Consider the following 19,935-nt stretch of genomic DNA (forward strand, 5'->3'; position numbering starts at 1 on the left):
CACGCGAGTGTCCCTGTCCCCTCCCGTGTCCCCTCCCCGTGCCCAGGTGTGCCCCCCAGGTGTGCACAGGTGCGGGAGGGGCCCAAGGGTGGCAGTGATTGCGGGGGGGGGGTCTGCTCAGTGTCCCCAATGTCACCTGCCCTGGGGACCCCCGGGGGTGGCAGTGATGGGGGGGGCACGCAGGGTGTCACTCAGTGTCCCCCCCAAGGGTGGCAGTGCGGGGTGGAGGGGGGGTGTGTGGCACGTGTCACCTGCCCTGAGGTCCCCAGGGGGAGGGGACCTGCCCGTGGGAATTAAATAAAATTAAATAAAATAAAATAAATAAAAAAATCCCAAAAGAATTCTGGGCGGCCCCAAAATCTTAGAAAACGGAATAAAAAAAATCTGCGCTGGCGTCCGGCGGCCACACCTGGGGACAAGGGACAGGGACAGCGCTGGGCACAGGGGAGGGGACACCCCTGTCACTGTGCCAGCAGGGCCACCTTGACCCTGGCACTGCCCCAGTGCCATCCCAGTGACATCCCAGTGACATCCCAGTGTCCCAGTGCCATCCCAGTGTCCCAGTACCATGTCCCAGTGCCCTCCAATGTCCCAGTTCAGTGTCCCAGTGCCACCCTAGTGCCACAGTACCATGTCCCACTGTCCCTCCAGTGTCTCAGTCCAGTGCCCCCAATGTCCCCAGCACCCCCAGTGTACCCAGTGCCCCCCGGTGTCCCAGTGTCCCCAATGCCCCCAATGCCCTCAATGTCCCCAATGTCCCCAGTGTCCCCAGTGCCCCCCAGTGTCCCCCAGCACCCCCAGCACCCCCAATGTCCCAAATGCCCCCAATGCCCTCAATGTCCCCAATGTCCCTCAGTGTCCCCAGTGCCCCCCAGTGTCCCCAGCACCCCCAATGCCCCCATTGTCCCCAATGCCCCCAATGCCCTCAATGTCCCCAATGCCCCCAATGCCCCCAGTACCCCCAATGTCCCCAGAGACCCCCACAGCTCTCAATGCCCCCATTGTCCCCAGTGTGTCCCCAGTGTCCCCAGGCCGTACCTAGTGGCCGCTGCCCGCGCTGTCCCCAGGCTCTATATGGGTCCCGTCCTCAGCCCGGCTGCGCCGCACGGCCCCGGGGGTCCCGGCCCGAGGGGTCCCGGCCTGGGGGGTCCCAGCCTGGGGGGTCCCGGCCCGGGGTGTCCCCGCTTGCGGGGTCCCATCCCCGGGGGTCCCTGTGGGTGTCACAGCACAGGGGTGACCTTAGAGCCACTCGGTGCCCCCAGCGTCCCCCCAGTGCCCCCCGGTGCCCCCCCGTGCCCCCAGTGCCCCCCACTCACGGTGGCCGGGTGGGGCCGGGCCGGGGCTGTGCCGGTGCTCTGGCTCGGTGTCGCCGCCGCGGTGACAGCGGGCGGTGGCCGCCACCTCGTCGTCGTCGTCGCCGCCCTGCGCCTGCTTGCACAGGTGATGCTCCACCATCATCTGCAGCTCTGCCGGGCAGGGAGCGGCGCTGGGGGGGCGCGGGGGGAGCCCTGGTGACCGTCCCCACCCTCCCGGCGACACCGCCCGCGTGGCCTCGTCGTGGCCTCGTGGTGGCCTCGTGGTGGCAGGGTCTGAGGCCAGCGTGGGGTGGGGACACCCAGCCACCCATAAACCACGGTGCTGGGGGGGCTGTCACCCCTCTGTGCCCCCCCCCCGTCCCCACCTGTGTCCCCTCATGTCCTCCTGTGACCCCCCTGTGCCCCTCTCATGTCCCCCCCCATGTCCCCCATGTCCCCCTGTGTCCCCCCCATGTCCCCCCCATTGTCCCCCTATACCTTTCATGGTGGGGGTGCTGCGGGACACTTTCTTCCTCTGCCGGGGGGACATGGCCAGGCCGGACTGGGGGGGGGGCACACGAGGGAGGCTCAGGGGGGGGCTCTCCCCACTTTGGGGGGGGGTCCCCACAGCCCCCCCGGGCAGCGCCACCTACCTTCAGCAGGGGGTTGGGCAGCCGGTCCTCGTCGATCTCTGGGGGGGACAGGAGGTCAGTGAGGGGTGGGGGGGCTCATCCTGCACCCCCCGAGGTCAATGAGGGTGGGGGGGCCCATCCTGCACCCCCCAATGTCCATCCAGCCCCTCTGGGGGTCTCTGTCCCCTGGGGGTGTCATGGGGACAGTGCCACCACCCCATTGTCACAGGGATTGGGGTCCCACCCCCCGTTTGTGGGGGTCCTGATATCGGGGAGGGGGGTCCTGGAATGTGTTGGGGGGGGCTGAGCATCATGTGGGGGTCACTGAGCATTTTTGGGGGGTCCTGAGAAGGTGAAGGGGTCCCTGAGTCATTTAGGGGGTCCCTGAGTGCCATTAGGGGGTCCCTGAGCATGTTGGGGGGTGTCCTGAACATATTTGGTGTCTCTGAGCATCTTGTGGGGTCCCTGAGCATATTTGGAGTCCCTGAGTGTCATTAGGGGGTCCCTGAGCAGTTTGGGGGGGTCCCTGTTTGGGCTGGGGCCGGGGGGGACGCGGGGACACCTCTGGGACCCACCTGGGGACGATTGGTCACTGCTCAGGACAAGGTTGGCCGGGGTCGGGCGGCGCCTCCGGATCTGGGGGGACACAAGAGAAAAGTGGGACCCCCGGACATGGAATTGGGACTCCCAGACAGGGAATTGGGACCCTCAGAGATGGAACTGGGAACCCAGACACGAACTAGGACCCCCAGACACAGAACTGGGACCCCAGATTGGGAACTGGGACCCCCAGAGATAGAACTGAGACCCCTGGACTGGGAACTGGGACCACCAGACAAGGAAATTGGGACCCCCAGATAGGGAATTGGGACCCCTGAACAGGGAACTGGGACCACCAGACACAGAACTGGGACCCCCAGCCAGGCCCCACTGGCCCTGTGCCCACCATGTCACTGTCCCCAGGGCAGTGGTGGCCCTGTGCCTGCCATGTCACTGTCCCCAGGGCTGTGGTGGCCCTGTGCCTGCCATGTCACCGTGCCCAGGGCGGTGGCGGCCCCGTGGGGACAGGAGCTGGACGGACACACGGACACACACGTGGCTTTTCCATCACGGAGCTAATTATACCCGGCGGCGGGAAGCGCGTGGGGACAGACACGGGGACAGACGTGGGGACAGACACGGGGACACCGGGCGGGCCCTGCCCTTCCTGTGCGGCCCTGCCCTTGCCCAAGGTCACCCGGAGCCGCTCCGGCCGCACGGCCGCTGCCCTTTGGTGGCCGCGGTGGGGACAGCGGGGCCGTGGGGACAGTGGGGACAATGGGGACGGCAGTGGTGACAGTGGGGACAGCGGTGGTGACAATGGGGACAGGCTGACCCCGCGCCCCCTTTCCCCGCTGACCCAGTAACTGAGCGCCTCCCACACGCGGGTTTCCCAGCGAGGATTCCCTAATGAGGCGGGCTGCCTAATGAGATGCTGATGAGATGCTAATGAGGCGGGCGAGCGGCCGGGAGCCCCCCCCCGCCCCTCCCGGCCCCTGCCCCCCCGGCCCCAGCGCATCCTCCCGTGCCGGCCCCGTTGCCATGGAAACGCGGCTGGATGTGAACCGGGATTAACGGGAACGGGGAATCGCCGCCGACCCCCCCAATTCGGGATCGGGATCCCCTCAGCCCCCCGCGATGGGGCTGGGCGGGTTTGGGGTCTCCCCTAGCCCCCGCAGCTCCGGGAGGGACCCCGAGAAGCCGCGACCCCCCCCGGGACACCGCAGCCCCTCCGGAGCCTCCCGACGGTGCGGGGCGAGGCCGAGCCCCCCCCGTGCGACCCCCGGGGCGGGGATGGGGAGGGGACAGCGGTGGCACCTGCTCAAGGTGACCCGGGTGGGGCCGGGACCCCCGGCTGAGCCCCCCGCCCTCATTCCGGGGGGATCCCGGGGCGGGGATGCGCTGGTCCTACCCCCCCCCCGCTTCCTCCCTCCTCCTCCTCCATCCCCCATCCCTCCTCCATCCCTCCATCCCCGCTCCCTCCCGCCGCTATTTTTAGATCAATCTCCAGCATCGATTAAGGAGCGCGGCGGATCCGGGGGCGGCCGGGACGGGGCCGATACCGGGAGAGGGCACCGGGAAGCAGGAGCGGGCACCCGGAGCGGGCACAGGGTGGTACCGGGAGGGGCCCGGCCCGGATCGGATCGGCTCGAATCGGCACGGCCGGGCAAAACCCCCCCGGGATGGTCCTCGAGGCCTCGGGGGGACTTGGGGACACGGGCAGAGGGGCAGGACAAAGGCCTGGGCTGGGCCTGGCAGCCAGGGGGGCAAATAAGGGGCAAATAGGGGGGCAAACAGGGGGCAAATAGGGGGGCAAATAAGGGGGCAAATAAGGGGGCAAATAAGGGGGCAAATAAGGGGAAAATGGGGGGCATCCAGGGTGGCAAACAGGGGGCAAACAGGGGGGCAAATAAAGGGGAAAATGGGGGGAAATAGGGGGGAGAACAAGAGGGGAACACGGGGGGCTCGGCTGGGAGGGGGGTCAGGGGCTGCCGGACCTGGGGGGGGGGACACGGGGGGCATAAGGTCCTTGGGGAGGGTGGGGTTGGGCGGATTTGGGGACGACCCCGCAGGACAAGGGGACACCGCGGTGACACCCGGAGAGGGTGGCACAGCCGAGCCCCCCTCACTGCGAGGGGCACCCCAGAAAGAGGAGCAAGGAGGGGACATCGTTGGTGTCACCTGCTGCCACCGCACGGGGCCGGGGTCACCCCCACCCACCCCTGAGAGGTGCCGGGTGAGACCCCCGGGAGGGGAAACTGAGGCAGGGCAGGGCAGGGGGTACCCGGGGTGGGGCAGTGCCCAAGGGGATGGGGACGGGACTGGGGGTGCCCCTTGATGGGTGCTGGGGGGCTCGTGCCCCCTCCCCTCTCTCCCTTTCCCTCCTGGGGACCCCCAAACTCTCCCCCTCCGTTCTGGGGACCCCCAACTCTCCCCCTCGCTCCTGGGGACCCCACGCTGCTGCCCCCGAGCCGGGTGGTGCCCCCACATGGGCACATTCGGTGACATCGCCCCCTCTCCATTGGCACCGGGGGGCTCCTGGCCCCCACCCCCAGGACCCCCGGCTGGGGGGACACGGCAGGGACCCCCCCTCTTCTCCTCACCCCCTTCAACTCCCCGCGGGCGATGTGGGGCCGAGGGGTCCCCTCTGACCCCCGGGGAGGTGGCAGGAGGGGCTGGGGGTGCCCGGGGGTCCCCGGCCGTGTCCCCGCGGGGTCACCCCGAGCTCGGGGCCGTGCTGGGACCGACTCTGACCGGAGCAGCTCCCGGGGGTCCCGGGGGGTCCCGGGGGTCCCGGGGGTCCCGGTGGCGTCGCGCAGAGCGGGCACATGGCCCTGGCACCGTCCCCCCCCGCCCCACGGCCCCGCGGGGCTCCGGGGACAGCGGCGGGTGGCCCCGGCCCCGGGGGCCGCTCCCTCGTGTCGCCGCTGTCCCCGCGTCACCCCCGGCCTGGCGGTGCCACCCCCGGCCGGGCCGTGCCCCCCGGAGCCCCCCGGAGCCCCTCGGAGCCCCTCGGAGCCCCCCCGGCTCGCTGCTCTGCGCGCCCCCGCGGCCTCCCCGGCTCCCCCCGGCTCCCCCCGGTGTCCCCGCGGTGTCCCCGCGGTGTCCCCGCACCTGCTCGGCCGCCTCCGGGTCCAGGTGCGGCTCCAGCAGCGGGACCGTGAACTGGATCTTGCGGGGGCTGTTGGGCTCCATCGCGGGCGCGGCGGCTCCGGCGGCTCCGGCGGCTCCGAGCGGCCCCGCCCCAGCCCCGCCCCGGCCACGCCCCGAGGAGGCCACGCCTCGCCCCGGGCCCCGCGCGCGGGACACGGGGATGGACAACGGGACACGGGGACGGGGCTTGGGACACCGGGACGGACACGGGGACAGAGCGTGGGACACGGGGACAGATATAGGGACAGACACAGAGACACACGGACAGACACAGAGACACGGGGAAACAGGCACAGGGACAGACACAGGGACACAGGGACAGACACAGGGACAGACACATGGACATGAGGACAGACACAGGGACACAGGGGGAGACACAGGGACACATGGACAGACACAGGGACACGGGGACAGGCACAGGGATGCACAGACAGATATGGGGACAGACACACGGACAGACATAGGGACACAGGGACAGACAGACACAGGGACAGATACAGGGACATGGGGACAGACACAGGGACAGACTCAGGGACGAGGTGGCAGACACACAGATGGACCCTGGGGCGCAGGGACAGACAAACAAACACAAGGACAGACTCGGGGACACTGGGGCAGACATGGGGGCATGAGGACGGACAGACAGGCCCTGGGACAGACACACAGACTGTGGGAGGGACATGGGACAAGGACAGGATCCCTGTCCCAGCACCAGGACACGGGGACAAGGCCAGCGCTTTGGGACTGTCCCAGCAGAGCCCGGACACCCCGAAAAAACCCCTAAAAGGCCAATTTAGGACTGGGACGGGGGCACAGGGTGGGCTTGGGGTGTCCCCAGTCCTCTGCCCTGGGGGTGCTGTGTCCCCACAATCTCATGTCCCTCCCCCCAAGTGACACCCCCAGGGCTTTCGGGGCAGGAGGCTGGGGGGTTGTGGGGCCGGGGGGTTGTGGGGCAGGGGGGTTGTGAGTTCGGGGCTGGGGGGTTTCGGGGCAGAGGGGTTGGGGGTTCGGTTCCTGGGGGTTTCCGGGCAGGGGGGTTCGGGGTTCGGTTCCTGGGGGTTTCGGGGCAGGGGGGTTCGGGGTTCGGTTCCTGGGGGTTTCGGGGCCGGGGGGGGGGTTGTGAGTTCGGGGCTGGGGGGTTTCGGGGCAGGGGGGTTCCGGGTTCGGTTCCTGGGGGTTTCGGGGCAGGGGGGTTCGGGGTTTGGTTCCTGGGGGTTCCGGGGCCGGGGGCGGGTTGTGAGTTCGGGTCCGGGGGTGTTTCGGGCCCGGCGCCCCCCCGGCGCAGCCCTGAGCGCGTGTCCCATCACTTATTCATGGAGCCGGAGCCCGGGCGGCTGCCGGGATCCGCCGGCAGGAATCCGCTAAGTAGGTCAGGCGGGGGGGGCGACCGGGGGGGCCGCCCGAGCCCTGCCGTGCCCCCCCCGCCAGCCCCGGGGGTCCCGGGGGGGCACCGGGGCAGCGATGGCATCCCCCGGGTGCCGGGGGTCCGATAAAGGTAATGCTGGTTTTGTGGGGGGGGTCCCCAGCTCTGAGGAGGGGGAGGCAGATGGACACCCCCCACAAAGTCCGGCGTGACGCCCCCAGCCCCATCCGGGGGCTCATGGGGAATTTTGGGTGGGAGAGACCCCCAGGACCCCCCCTCAGCCCCCCTGAGGGAACGGGAATGGGGTGAGGGGGTACCGGGGGGGTTGTGCTGAACCGGGACCCCCCCGCGGCTGCCAATGGCCACGCCCTGGTGGCACCGCGGGTCCCTCGGCCGTGCTTGGGTGACAGCCTTGGGGACACCCTCGGGACACCCTTGGGGACACCCTTGGGACACCATTGGGACACCCTCGGGACACCCTTGGGACACCCTCGGGACATCCCTGGGGGCATCCTTTGGGACATCATTGGGGCACCTTTAGGGACATCCTTGGGGGCATCCTTGGGATCCCCTTGGGACATTCTTGGGGACATTCTTGGGGCCAGCCGTGTGTGGGATGTGACAGCGGGGACAGGACGGGGCCGTTCTCCCGCTCCCAGGGGCTGGTGAGGGGCGAGGCCGGAGGGATCTGTCCAGGGTGGTGTCTGTCCTTCCTGGGGCATCCGTCCATCCTTCCCCAGGATGTGTCTGTCCGTCCTGGGGACATGTCTGTCCTTCCTGGGCCATCTGTCCATCCTTCCAGGGCTATTCCCATTCTCCCCAGAAATATTCCCATCCTTCCCAGAGGCATTGCTGCCCTTCCAGGCTTCTTTTCATCCTCCCGGAGCTCTTCCCATCCTTCCCAGAGCTCTTTCCATCCTTCCCAGGAATATTCCCGTCCTCCCCGGGGTTATTCCCGTCCTCCCCGGGGTTATTCCTGTTCTCCTAAGGTTATTCCTGTTCTCCCAGGGTTATTCCCGTTCTCTCAGGGTTATTCCCGTTCTCCCAGGGTTATTCCCGTTCTCCCCAGGGATGTTCCCGTCCCCTCCCCGGTTCCTCCCCCCGTTCCCCGGCCCGGGCTGAAGGATCGCTTAATTCGGGGCTTTATCCACTTTAAACACTCCCGGGCTAAAAATATCCCGAGGCGCGGGCGCGGCGCTGCCGGCCCGGAGCTGCTGGAGCTGCTTTGCCTTTTTTGACGGGATCGGGATCGGGATCGCGGCTGGGGCAGCGTTCGGGTCGCCGTCACTGTCACCGTCACTGTCACGGGTGGCACCCGAGCCTCGGGGACACGGCCCTGGGGACCGACAGAGGTACTGGGGTGTGCGGGTGCTGGGGATTCCTGAGCCTGGGAATTCCAGATTCTGGGGATTCCAGAGTCTGGAGATTCCTGATCCTGGGGTTTCCAGATTCTGGGGGTTCCAGATCCAGGGAATTCCTGATCCTGGGAATTCCAGATCCTGGGAATTCTGGAGCCTGGGAATTCCAGATTCTGGGGATTCCTGATCCTGGGGATTCCATCTCCTGGGGATTCCAGATCTTGTGGATTCCAAATCCTGGGGTTTCCAAATCCTGGGGTTTCCAGAGCCTGGGAATTCCTGATCCTGGAGATTCCAGATTCTGGAGATTCCAGATCCTGGGGATTCCAAATTCTGGGGGTTCCAGATCCGGGGAATTCCTGATCCTGGGAATTCCAGATCCTGGGAATTCTAGAGCCTGGGGATTCCAGATCCTGGGGATTCCAGATCCTGGGGATTCCAAATTCTGTGGGTTCCAGATCCAGGGAATTCCTGATCCTGTGAATTCCAGATCCTGGGAATTCCAAATCCTGGGGATTCCTGATCTTGGGGATTCCAAATCCTGAGGGTTCCAGTTCCTGGAGATTCTAGATTCTGGGGGATCCAACTCTTGGGGTCCCCAAATCCTAGGAATTCCAACTCCTGGGAATTTCAGCTCCAGGGAATTCCAGCTCCTGGATATCCCAGCTTGTTGAGATTCCAGCTCCTGGCAATTCCAGCTCCTTGGGGACCCGTTGGAATGGAAGAGGGGCCAGGGCTGGAGCCTCAGTGGCCGTGAGGTGAGTGCTGTCCCCAAGCTGGACGTGTCCCTGTCACCCTGTGCTGTCCCCCCTCTGGGGGTGTCCCTGTCACCCTGTGCTGTCCCCCCTCTGGGGGTGTCCCTGTCACCCTGTGCTGTCCCCACACTGGGGGTGTCCCTGTCACCCTGTGCTGTCCCCCCTCTGGGGGTGTCCCTGTCACCCTGTGCTGTCCCCACACTGGGGGTGTCCCTGTCACTCTGTGCTGCCCCCCTTGGAAAACAACTGCCAGGGAGAGCCCCTCCTTGTCACCCCCCAAACCCAGGGTGGCTTCACCATCACCCCCTTCCCTTGGGAAGCTTGGGGACCCTTTGGGACAATGAGGGACCTTTTGGGAATATTGGGGACATCTTGGAAAGGTCGGGGACCCTAAAGGAAGGTTGAGGACCATTTGGGAAAATTTATGACCCTTTGGGAAAGTTGGGGACACCTTGAGACAATCAGGGACTCTTTGGGAATATTGGGGACATCTTGGGAGGGTTGGGGATCCTTTGGGAAGGTTTGGGACACTTCAGGAAGATCAGGGACCCTTTGGGAAGGTTGGGGACACCTTGGTACAATCAGGGACCCTTTAGGAAGGTTGGGGACACCTTGGGAGGGTTGGGGACACTTTGGGAAGATCAGGGACCCTTTGGGAAGGTTGGGGACCCTTTGGGAAGGTTGGGGACACCTTGGGACAATCAGGGACACTTTGGGAACACCAGAGACCCCTTGGGAGGGCCGGGGACCCCTCGGGTGGTGCCAGGGGGTGCCCGTGCTGCCCTCAGGAGCTTTTCCCGCGGCGCTGGCGGATGTGGGGCGACGTTTGAGATCTGGGCTGCTGATTTTTTTTTTAATTTCCTCTTCCAAGCCGATGAGTTTCCTCCGGCTGCGCTGACGACGGATGGGGGCCGGGCGGGGCGCGGGGGGGGCAGGAGGAGGCGGCGGCTGCCCACGGGGCCTGGAGGGGCACAGGGAGCTGCCCACGCACCCCTGGAAAGGGTCAGTGCTGAGGGGGCTGGGATTGGGGGATTTGGGGTTTGGGACTTGGGATTTGGGATGGGGAGAGCTGCCCACGCAACCCTGGAAAGGGTCAGTGCTGAGGGGGCTGGGATATTGGGGATTTGGGGATTTGGGATGGGGAGAGGTGCCCACCCACCCCTGGAGCTGGTCAGTGTGAGGGGTCTGGGATACTGGGGGATTTGGGGATTGGGGATTTGGAAATGAGGGGAGAGTTGCCCACCCATCCCCGGAGCCTGTCAGTGCTGAGGGGTCTGGGATACTGGGGGATTGGGGATTTGGGGATTTGGGATTTGGGGAGTTGCCCACCCACTGCCCCAAGCCCACCCTGGAATGCCCCAAGCCCACCCTTGAATGCTCCGAGCCCACCCTGCCCCTGCCCGTGGAACCCCCGGTGTCTCCCCCCTCACCCCCCGGTCCCTCACATCCCTCCCGCCCCCCAGGGACACCCCCGGCCATGGAGGGACCCTCGGTGCTCGGGCCCTGCTCGTGGCAGAGGCGCCGCGCGTGGGCCCGGCACAGCCGGGGCTGCCGCAGCCCCGAGGGCGAGCGGGACCAGGAGGAGGAGGAGGAGGATGAGGAGGAGGAGGAAGAGGAGCAGGAGGCGGCCGCTGTCCCTTGGGAGCCACCAGAGCCGGACCGTGATGTCCTGGAAGGTCAGGGTCAGCCAGGGGGGCGGGGGGATCTCGGGGTGGGTCCCCTCATGGCCTTTGTGTCCCCTCCCTGTGTCCCCTCCCTGTGTCCCCTCCCTGTGTCCCCTCACTGCTCTGTGTCCCCCCAGGACGTCTCTGCTGCAGGGTCCGGACGTGGCTGCAGGACTGCGGGTGAGGGGGGACACCCGGGGGTCTCTGGGGGTCACAACTCCCACCCTGGGTATTTGGGGAGGGGGCGAGGCTCTGGCTTGGAGCTGCACATGGCGGGGGTGGGACAGTGATGTGTGGCCACATCGCGATGTCCCCAGGGCTGTGGGGTGGTGGCACCTTCCCCCAGCACCGCCTTGGGGGTCTCACGGGGGTCTGGGGTCCCTGTGGTTTGGGATGTGCTGAGGAGACCCAAAAACGAGCGCAGACCCCGTGTCCCCTCCAGTGTCCCCTCCAGTGTCCCCTCCAGTGTCCCCTTCCCGCACAGGGCTCTGCAGGACCGGCAGCTGAGCCCTGGTGACAGCCCGGCCTCCGGTGTCCCCTCCGGTGTCCCCTCCGGTGTCCCCTCCGGTGTCCCCAGCAGCTCCAGGTAGGGTCGGGGCTCTTGGGGGATCGATGCCACCCCGGTGTCGCCACTCGGGGAATCGGTGCCACCCCGGTGTCCCCCTTGTGGGGGATCGCTGTCCCCCCGGTGTCCCCTGGCGGGGCTGAGGCGGCGCTGTCGCTGTCCCTTCTCCCGCAGCGTGGCCGCGGTGCTGGCCTGGTGGCACTCGCAGTCGGACGCCGAGGAGATCCTGCTCGCCCTGGGCTTCGTGGGCAGCGAGCCGGGGGCGGCATCGCGGGTCCCCCCCCGCTTCTTCTCGGTCCCGTCCCGCGCCAGCGGCATCGACCTCGGGCTCTTCCTGCGGGCCCAGGCGCGGCGCCTGCAGCTGGAGGATCCGTGCCTGCAGCTGGCCAGTGCGTGACACGCTGTCCCCAATGTCCCCAATGTCCCTGCCAGCGGCCCTTGGAAGGGGATGGGAAATGCTCGCGTGCCTCAGTTTCCCCGGGCGGGAATCGGGGATCACCCCGAACCCCTTGAGCTGAGCGCCAGCTGCTGCTATCAGCAGTGGGAAATGGCTGCCGTGCCTCAGTTTCCCCAGGCAGGAATTGGGGATCCCCCCGAGCCCCCCGAGCTGTGGGGCGGGACTCACTAACTGCTCCTATGGGCGGTGGGAAATCACTGCCGTGCCTCAGTTTCCCCAGGCGGAACCAGGGAAGACCCTCCCAGTCCCTCCCCCTCTGCCCCGATGTCGCCCCCTGAGCCCCCGATGTCGCCCCCAGGTCGTTTCCAGCAGTTCCAGGCCCTGGCCGCCACAGCCGACGCCTTTTTCTGCCTCTACTCCCACGTGTCGCGGACCCCCCTGCAGCGCATCGCCCCCCCCCGGCCCTGTCGCGACATCCCCGACAGCGCCGGGAGGCGCCTGAAGCGCGCGGTGTCCTCGCTGTGCCTCTACACGGGGAGGGGACACAGCGGTGACACCCCCCGAGGGGCGACCCCCGGCCCGGGCGGGACCCCCGAGGGCTGCCCGGGGGACGGTGACACCGACACGGTGTCCCCGAGGCCGCCCCGTGCGGGGACAGCTTGGGGACACCCCGAGCGCTGCTGTCCCCACGGCCGGGGGCTCTGGGGGCTTGGAGGGGACACAGGGGACCCTCGGGGCGATGTCACCGTGTCCTGCAGGGTGGCGGTCACTGCCCAGAGACCCCCGGGGCTGCGACCCCCGGGCCAGCCCGGCCTCGGCTTCTCGGGGGACACCGCGAAGGCCGGGGGACACCGCGCTGGGAGGGTCCCCGAGCCCCCCCAGCCAGGAGGAGCGGCCGAGTCCTTCGAGCTGGAGGAGGTGAGGAAGAGGAGGATGAGGAGGAGGATGAAGATGATGATGAGGATGGTGGGAGGAGGAAGGCCCCCCCGGCCGGCGCGGGGAAGGAGCTGGAGCGGGAAATGTCCCCGGAGCCTCTCAGGCTTTTAAGGTTTAAATGATTCAGAGCCGGGGCGGGGCCGGGCCCGGGGGGGGCCGGGGGGGCAGCGGGGTCACCTCCCCCCCCCCCGCAGGGCACGGCACGCACAGGCCCGGGCGGGTCACGCGTGGGGACACGAGGAGGGGCCACTGTCACCTTTGTCACGGCAGCGGTGACAGCTGAGCCCCGCAGCCACCCCCGCAGGTGCTGAGCGAGGAGGAGGAGGATGACGGTGATGACGAGGATGACGATGATGATGAGGATGATGATGATGATGATCCCGAGGGAGCCACCCGGTCCCCCCATCCCTTTATCAGGAGTGAGTTGGGGTCTTCCCCACCCTCCTGGGGGGCATGGGCTGCCCGGTGCCAGCGTATCCCCACCATGTCCCCATCGTGTCCCTGCCATGTCCCCCAGTGTCCCCGCCCTATCCCTGCCCTGTCCCCTCCATGTCCCCCCCAGTGTCCCCACTGTGTCCCCACCGTGTCCCCCCCATGTCCCCTCATGTCCCCCCTGTCCCCGCAGGCTCGATGCTCCACGGGCGCTCGGACAGCAGCGGCTTCGGGGAGGAGCCGCTCCCGACTCTGTGACCCGAGGCCACCTCAGGAGGACGTGTGACCTCGCCCGGGCCTCCCACGGACGTTTTGGACACGCGTGTGACACGTGTGCGTGTGCAGTGTGCGTGTGTGTGTGTGCACGTGTGGGTGTTTGGCACACAAAACCCTCTGGATTTGGGATTTTGCCCCATTTTTTGTTCCTTCCTCATCCCCCAGACCTGTGGCTTGGGACCTGCAGTGGGGACATGTCCCCAGCCCTCGGGGATGTGTCCCCAACCCTCAGGGATGTGTCCCCAACCCTCGGGGACGTGTCCCCAGCCCTTGGGGACATCACTTGCACTTTGGTTGGTTGCACTAGAGGAGAGTGGGGACACAATAAAGACCCCCAAGGAATTGTGGTGGCTGTGTCCGTGCTGGGGGGGTGGGACCATCCCTGCCCGGGGACAGCTCCAGTGTCAGCCCAAGAGCCACCACGGTCCCTTTGTCCCCGGGCTGTCAGAAGGACCCACCAGGGTCCCTTTGTCCCCAGGTTGTCGGAAGGACCCACCACGGTCCCTTTGTCCCCAGGTTGTCGGAAGGACCCACCAGGGTCCCTTTGTCAGCGGGCTGTTGTGAAGGACCCACCAAGGTCCCTTTGTCCCCGGGCTGTCGCTGTCCCCGCCCTGGCCGCCCCCGGGACCCTCGGTGCGCCAGGGCTGCCCCGGCTGCAGCTCCTGGGAAAGCGAAATCCCGGGAGCATCAACAGCCCCGGGGCTTCCCCATGGAGAGCGGCCAGGCCGGGATCAGCCGGGATTATCCCCCAAGGCCCCTCCGGCACCGGGGCCTATCCCAAATACCGGGGGGAGGTTCCATCCCACCTGGGCTGCATCCCAAAACCGGGGCAGGACGGTCCTGTCCCACCTGGGCTGCCCCAGGATGGACCTGGCTGCTCTGGGATTAACCTGGGACAGGGTGTAGGACCCCAAACTGGTGCCAGCCCCATCCCGGCTCCCATTCCCTGTCCTGGCTCGGTCTGGCCCTGGCTCAGCCCAGAAATAAACCCGGGATTAGCTGGGAGAGCCTGGAGGGGCTGTGGACACATCTGGGAGAGCCTCGGTGGGCAGAGCTGAGCTCAGGGACCATCCCTGGGGATGCCACCAACCCCTGGGGGTGCCACCAACCCCTGGCAGATGTCACCAACCCTTGGTGGATGTCATCAACCCCTGGGGATGACACCAACCCCTGGCAGATGTCACCAACCCCTGGTGGATGTCACCAACCCCTGGCAGATGTCACCAACCCCTGGCAGATGTCACCAACCCCCGGTGGATGCCACCAACCCCTAGCAGATGTCACCAGCCCCTGGTGGATGTCACCAACCCCCGGTGGATGCCACCAACCCCTGGCAGATGTCACCAACCCTTGGCAGATGTCACCAACCCCCGGTGGATGCCACCAACCCCTGGCAGATGTCACCAACCCCTAAGGATGCCACCCATCCCTGGGGGATGTCACCAATCTCTGGGACACCCAGGGCCGGTCCCATCCCACCCAGAACCAGGCTGGGACAGGGATGGCATTGGGGACACGCTGGGACATCTTCCTCCTGCTCTCCATGGAGGGATCAGCAGCTCCAGCACATTTCATGGTCACCTCGGAGCCCGTGGTGCTTCCCAGGAGGGTTTTAGGGGGATTTTGGTGCCATTTAGGATTAATTAATCCACTGGGATGGGGAACTTCTGGGTGCTGGAGCAGCACAAAGAGGTTCCTCTTGCCGTGAGGGCGTTTGGGGATTAATTAATTAATCCTCCCTGCTCCAGGATTGCAATTCCATGCTGGGGGCTCTGGCTCTGCCTGCCGGATCTGGCTGCCCCAAATCCCTGCCCGGGGCAGGGCTGGGCTCTCCTCGCCCTCCTGTTCCCACCGGGAATGAACGGGGCTCTCTGAGCCACCAGGAACAGGCAGGAAGGTGGCACAAATCCTCCCTCGGGCGCTGGCACGATGGAAAGCACCCAGGATCCATCCCCCGGCTCGGCAGCCAGGAGGAAGGATGCGGCCAAGCCGTGGGAGCCGCTTCCCACGGGAGCAGGAGCTGCTGGGGGGCAGGGAGGGAGTGGGGGGAGCCGCCAGCAGGGCCCCGTGTCCTACATTCGGGGCTGCCTTTGGTGCAGGGTGCTCTCTGTTCCCGCTGGCACCACCACGTCCGGGCCCGTCCAGCCCCGATTCCGTCCCCAGTTCCGTCCCCACGGGCACCACATCCTGCCCCATCCCTATCCACAGCCATCCCCTCTCCATCCCTGTTCCTGTCCACATCCAGCCCCAATTCCATCCCCAATTCCATCCCCATTCACACCCAGCCCCATCCATCCCCATCCCTATTCCACATCCATTCCCAGTTCCATCCCCTCTCCATCCCCGTTCCTGTCCACATCCAGCCCCAATTCCATCCCCAATTCCGTCCCCACGGGCACCACATCCTGCCCCATCCCTATCCACAGCCATCCCCTCTCCATCCCTGCTCCTGTCCACATCCATCCCCAATTCCATCCCCATCCACACTTATCCCCAATTCCATCCCCATTCCCAATCCCAACCCCATCCACATCCAGCCCCATCCTTACCTCATCCATCCCCAAACCCATCCCCAATTCCATCCCCATTCCCAATCCCATCCACATCCAGCCCCATCTTTACCTCATCCATCCCCAATCCCATCCCCAGTTCCATCCCCATTCCCAGTCCCATCCACCCCCGATTCCCTCCCCAGTTCCATCCCCATTCATGTCCAGCCCCTCTCCATCCCCAGTCCCAACCCCATTCCCATTCCCATCCCTGATCCCATCCCCATTCCCACCCCATTTCCCCCCTCATCCCATTCCTCACCCCATTCCCTGCAGGACCCGGACTCTCTCCCAGGACACATCTCTGAATCCCCTATCCTCAGAGCTGCCGCCAATCAATCAATCAATCAATCAATCATTCTCTAGAACTCTGCCTAATCAATCAATCAATCAATCATTCCCTAAACTCCGCCTAAGCCTTTTCCCGAGCCTTTTCCCGAGGCGGGCTCAGCCGAGCGCGTCCTGCTGAGAGCGGGGCCGGCCTTGCTCGGCTGCTCCCGGCCCGGAGCCCGGCCCGGCCCCGCTCGGGAATTGTTCTCCAGCAGCGCCGGGGATGATTCATCCTCATTTCCCGTGGGGCACGGCCCTGCCCGCCGTGTCCTGGCACGGACACTGCCCGTGGTCACTCTGTGTCCTGGCACGGACCCAGCCCGTGGTCACTCTGTGTTCTGGCACGGATCCTGCCCGTGGTCACTCTGTGTCCTGGCACCGACTCAGCCCGTGGTCACTCTGTTCTGGCCATGTCCAGACTGTGTTCACTCCGTGTCCTGTCCGTGTCCAGCCCATGGTCACTCTGTGTCCTGGCCATGTCCAGCCCATGGTCACTCCATGTCCTTGTTGTGTCCAGTCTGTGCTCACTACCTGTCCTGGCCATGTCCAGCCTGTGCTCTCTCCGTGTCCTTCCTGTGTCCAGTCCATGGTCACTCCCTGTCCTGGCTGTATGTCCTCCATGTCCCTCCATCCCTGTGTCCCTCCATCCCCTCTGTCCCTCCATCCCATGTCCCTCCATGTCCCCAAATGTCCCCTCCTGTCCTGTCCCCATCAGGTGCCTGAAACCCAGTGCTGGAGTATGGAAGGGCCTGGGAGGGTGTGTGGGGTCACCAGGGGTGCCCTGGGAGACTCTGGGGTGCCCTGGGACTCTCTGGAGCGGGATCCATGGAACAGGGATCCATCCTGATCCATGGGGGTGTCAGGAACTGCCCCGGGCTGGGGCTGGGCTGGCCCGGGGGGGCTGCGGGGCTAATCCGGGCTAATCCCGCCCTGGCACGGGCACCTGCCCACACCTGGAAAATCCCCACGTGCCCGAGCCGTGCCCCAGCCCCTTCATAAGGGGCAGAGCCCCCGATCCCGGTTCATCCCCGGCTCTCCCGGCTGTGATCCCGCCCGGTCCCGGCTCATCCCCGGCTCTCCCGCCGCCACCCGATCCGGTCCCGGAATGGCCGCGATGCTGAAGCTCTGGGCAGCGCTGCTGCTGGCCGGGCTCGCCGGCAGCCTGGCCACTGCCCGTGAGCTGGGGACACGGGGTGGCATCGTGATGGCATCGGGGTGGCATAAGGGTGGCACTGGGGTGGCATCGCGGTGGTGTTGGGGTGGCACTGGGCGGGTTCTGGTGGGTGCAGGAGGGAGGTCAGGGTGCCCGGGGTGTCCCCAAACAGGGGAGGGGTCGCGGGGCTCCTGACCCCCGCCCAGGTGGGCGATGCCACCTCTCCTGTTCCTTCCGCAGGCCCCGTGGAGGAACCGACTTCAGACGGGCTCCTGGCGGAGCTTGGCAACCTCCTGGACCCCCATGTGGGACACCATGAGCTGCTGGACTCCAGTGAGGAACCCCTGGAGCTGCTGGACCCCCACGAGAAACCCCAGGAGCTGCTGGGACTGCTGGACCCTGAGGAGGAACCTGAGGAGGTGGAGGAGCCTGTAGAGCCTGAGGATCCCGAGGAGAGCCCTGAAGAATCCGAGGATCCTGAGGAGAGCCCTGAAGAATCCGAGGATCCTGAGGAGAGCCCTGAAGAATCTGAGGAACCTGAGGCAAGTCCTGAAGAGTCTGAGGATCCTGAGGAGAGCCCGGAGGAGTCTGAGGAACCCGAAGCGAGTCCTGAAGAATCCGAGGATCCTGAAGCCAGTCCTGAAGAGTCTGAGGAACCCGAAGCAAGCCCGGAGGAGTCTGAGGATCCTGAAGAGAGCCCTGAAGAATCCGAGGAACCAGAAGCAAGTCCTGAAGAGTCAGAAGATCCCGAAGAGAGCCCGGAAGAGTCTGAGGATCCTGAAGCAAGCCCGGAGGAGTCTGAGGATTCTGAAGAGAGTCCTGAAGAGTCTGAGGATCCTGAAGCAAGCCCAGAGGAGTCTGAGGATTCTGAAGAGAGCCCCGAAGAGTCTGAGGATCCTGAAGCAAGCCCAGAGGAGTCTGAGGATTCTGAAGAGAGCCCCGAAGAGTCTGAGGATCCTGAAGCAAGCCCAGAGGAGTCTGAGGATTCTGAAGAGAGCCCCGAAGAATCCGAGGAACCTGAAGCAAGTCCTGAAGAGTCAGAAGATCCCGAAGAGAGCCCGGAAGAGTCTGAGGATCCTGAAGCAAGCCCTGAAGAGTCTGAGGATCCTGAAGAGAGCCCCGAAGAATCCGAGGAACCCGAAGCAAGTCCTGAAGAATCCGAGGATCCTGAAGAGAGCTCTGAGGAATCCGAGGAATCTGAAGAGAGCTCTGAAGAGTCAGAAGATTCCGAAGAGAGCCCGGAGGAATCTGGGGATTCTGAAGAGAGCCCGGAGGAATCAGAGGATCCTGAAGAGAGCCCAGAGGAATCAGAGGATCCTGAAGAGAGCCCGGAGGAGTCTGAGGATCTCGAACAGGGCTCTGAGTTGGAGGAGCTCAACGTGGATGCCCTGGTGGAACTGGCAACCAAACTGGCAGGTTCGCAAGCCCCTCTAAAGCTCCCAAACTCCCCAGGGAAGGGCAGATCTGGTTTGGGACCCCCTAAATCCTCTCAAACCCCCCAGGGAAGGGCAGATCTGGTTTGGGACCCCCTAAAACCCCCGAGCCCCCAGGGAAGGGCAGATCTTTGGGTTCTGTCTCTGTTCCACGGCGGGGTTGGTGCTGCCGGGTCCGTTTGTTCCCGAGGGTTGGGAACGATCCCAAATCCCTGTCCTGGCTCCGAGGGGGAGGGAACGGGCGGGTCAGACCCCCCCAGGCACAGACGGAGCCGGGACAGGGGACGGTGACACCGTCAGGATGTCACAGGGGGGGCAGGACGTGCCGAGTGTCAGTGCCACCGCTCTGGGCGGGTTGGGGACCCTGAGGAGGGGGCGAGGAGCCCCTCGGGGTGCTGGAGACCCCCGGTTTTGCCCCCGCAGAGGCGCAGGGATCCAAGAAGAACGAGGGGGCCCTGTCTCATCTCATGGACGCGATTAACTGGCTGGTGAACCGTCTGAGCAACCTCGTCTTCGGGTGCGCACGGGGGCTCGGGCAGCTGCCCCGAGGTCAGCGCCCCAAAACGGCCCCCGGCCCTTCCCCGCGCCTGGGGGGGTGGGGGGCGGCTGGGGGGGTCCCAAGGTGGGACGGGGCGGCTGGGCCGGGGCTCAGCTGTGCTGTTTTCTCTTTTCCAGGTGAGAAATGAGCGCCGTGAGCGCCGTGAGAGCTCCCCCAGGGCCGGGGCACGGATCCCGCTGTCCCCGCTGAGCCCCCCGGCCCGTCCCGAGGCTTCCCCCGCTCCAGGCACCCCCGCCCGCCCCGCACATCCCAAATAAAGCCGATCCCAAACGCTGCCCCCGTGTCCTGCCGGCTCTCCTGGGGATGGGGGGAAATGGGGCTGGGGTCCAGAACACTCAAACGAGGACCCCCCACCCCATCCCCTTTTGGGGTCTTCAGGCGTGCCCTCCATCCTCATCCAGCCCGGAGACCCTTCAGGGATGGGGGACCCTCCAGCTGTGCCCAGCTGTGTCCCTGGGCCCTGCAGACCCCCTCCAGTGTCCCCAAACTCCCCGTCCCTCAGTAGCTGGGCCCGGCCCTCATTGAGGAGGGGTCTCCCAGGGTGG

General features: G+C 66.1%; 3 protein-coding genes across 8 annotated transcripts; 2 read left to right on the top strand and 1 right to left on the bottom strand.

The window, feature by feature from the left end:
• Positions 1 to 338: 338 nt before the first annotated feature.
• On the bottom strand, positions 339 to 5,743 carry PPP1R1A (protein phosphatase 1 regulatory inhibitor subunit 1A). 2 transcript variants are annotated; one of them, XM_074530783.1, is made up of 7 exons: positions 5,582 to 5,743; positions 2,503 to 2,563; positions 1,949 to 1,986; positions 1,794 to 1,857; positions 1,317 to 1,428; positions 1,039 to 1,211; positions 339 to 409 (listed from the first exon to the last, which is right to left on the bottom strand). In XM_074530783.1, the coding sequence occupies exons 1-6, from the start codon at positions 5,660 to 5,662 to the stop codon at positions 1,088 to 1,090; spliced, it is 480 nt and encodes a 159-aa protein (XP_074386884.1). In that variant the 5' UTR covers positions 5,663 to 5,743; the 3' UTR covers positions 339 to 409; positions 1,039 to 1,087. The 2 variants fall into 2 exon arrangements, with proteins under 2 accessions (XP_074386884.1, XP_074386883.1); XM_074530782.1 differs by having other exon boundaries at positions 1,317 to 1,466.
• Positions 5,744 to 6,829: 1,086 nt separating this feature from the next.
• Positions 6,830 to 13,707, top strand: TESPA1 (thymocyte expressed, positive selection associated 1). Of its 5 annotated transcripts, XM_074530774.1 has the most exons (11): positions 6,830 to 7,931; positions 7,973 to 8,335; positions 8,976 to 9,099; positions 9,968 to 10,098; positions 10,560 to 10,772; positions 10,898 to 10,940; positions 11,203 to 11,346; positions 11,500 to 11,714; positions 12,081 to 12,640; positions 12,963 to 13,077; positions 13,284 to 13,707. In XM_074530774.1, exons 5-11 carry the CDS (start codon positions 10,574 to 10,576, stop codon positions 13,346 to 13,348), a joined length of 1,341 nt encoding a protein of 446 aa, XP_074386875.1. In that variant the 5' UTR covers positions 6,830 to 7,931; positions 7,973 to 8,335; positions 8,976 to 9,099; positions 9,968 to 10,098; positions 10,560 to 10,573; the 3' UTR covers positions 13,349 to 13,707. The 5 variants fall into 5 exon arrangements, with proteins under 5 accessions (XP_074386875.1, XP_074386877.1, XP_074386879.1 ...); XM_074530776.1 differs by lacking the exon at positions 9,968 to 10,098; XM_074530777.1 differs by lacking the exons at positions 6,830 to 7,931; positions 7,973 to 8,335 and having other exon boundaries at positions 8,507 to 9,099; positions 11,245 to 11,346.
• A 3,307-nt stretch (positions 13,708 to 17,014) lies between these two features.
• LOC141726146 (uncharacterized) lies at positions 17,015 to 19,517 on the top strand. Its single transcript, XM_074530560.1, has 3 exons — positions 17,015 to 17,420; positions 17,639 to 18,814; positions 19,255 to 19,517. The coding sequence occupies exons 1-3, from the start codon at positions 17,351 to 17,353 to the stop codon at positions 19,515 to 19,517; spliced, it is 1,509 nt and encodes a 502-aa protein (XP_074386661.1). The 5' UTR covers positions 17,015 to 17,350.
• The last annotated feature ends 418 nt before the right edge of the window (positions 19,518 to 19,935 follow it).

This window comes from Zonotrichia albicollis, chromosome 33 (assembly GCF_047830755.1).
Source record: "Zonotrichia albicollis isolate bZonAlb1 chromosome 33, bZonAlb1.hap1, whole genome shotgun sequence".
Classification (NCBI taxonomy): Eukaryota; Metazoa; Chordata; class Aves; order Passeriformes; family Passerellidae; genus Zonotrichia; species Zonotrichia albicollis.

Coding starts and splice junctions, on each gene's coding strand:
- PPP1R1A (XM_074530782.1), bottom strand. CDS start 5,662: ATGGAGCCCAACAGCCCCCGCAAGATCCAGTTCACGGTCCCGCTGCTG. Junction 1,987..2,502: donor CAGTGACCAATCGTCCCCAG/GTGGGTCCCAGA, acceptor TGTCCCCCCCAG/AGATCGACGAGGACCGGCTG. Junction 1,467..1,793: donor CAGCACCCCCACCATGAAAG/GTATAGGGGGAC, acceptor CCTGCCCGGCAG/AGCTGCAGATGATGGTGGAG.
- TESPA1 (XM_074530774.1), top strand. CDS start 10,574: ATGGAGGGACCCTCGGTGCTCGGGCCCTGCTCGTGGCAGAGGCGCCGC. Junction 10,773..10,897: donor GGACCGTGATGTCCTGGAAG/GTCAGGGTCAGC, acceptor GTGTCCCCCCAG/GACGTCTCTGCTGCAGGGTC. Junction 12,641..12,962: donor AGTCCTTCGAGCTGGAGGAG/GTGAGGAAGAGG, acceptor CCACCCCCGCAG/GTGCTGAGCGAGGAGGAGGA.
- LOC141726146 (XM_074530560.1), top strand. CDS start 17,351: ATGGCCGCGATGCTGAAGCTCTGGGCAGCGCTGCTGCTGGCCGGGCTC. Junction 17,421..17,638: donor CGGCAGCCTGGCCACTGCCC/GTGAGCTGGGGA, acceptor TTCCTTCCGCAG/GCCCCGTGGAGGAACCGACT. Junction 18,815..19,254: donor ACTGGCAACCAAACTGGCAG/GTTCGCAAGCCC, acceptor TTGCCCCCGCAG/AGGCGCAGGGATCCAAGAAG.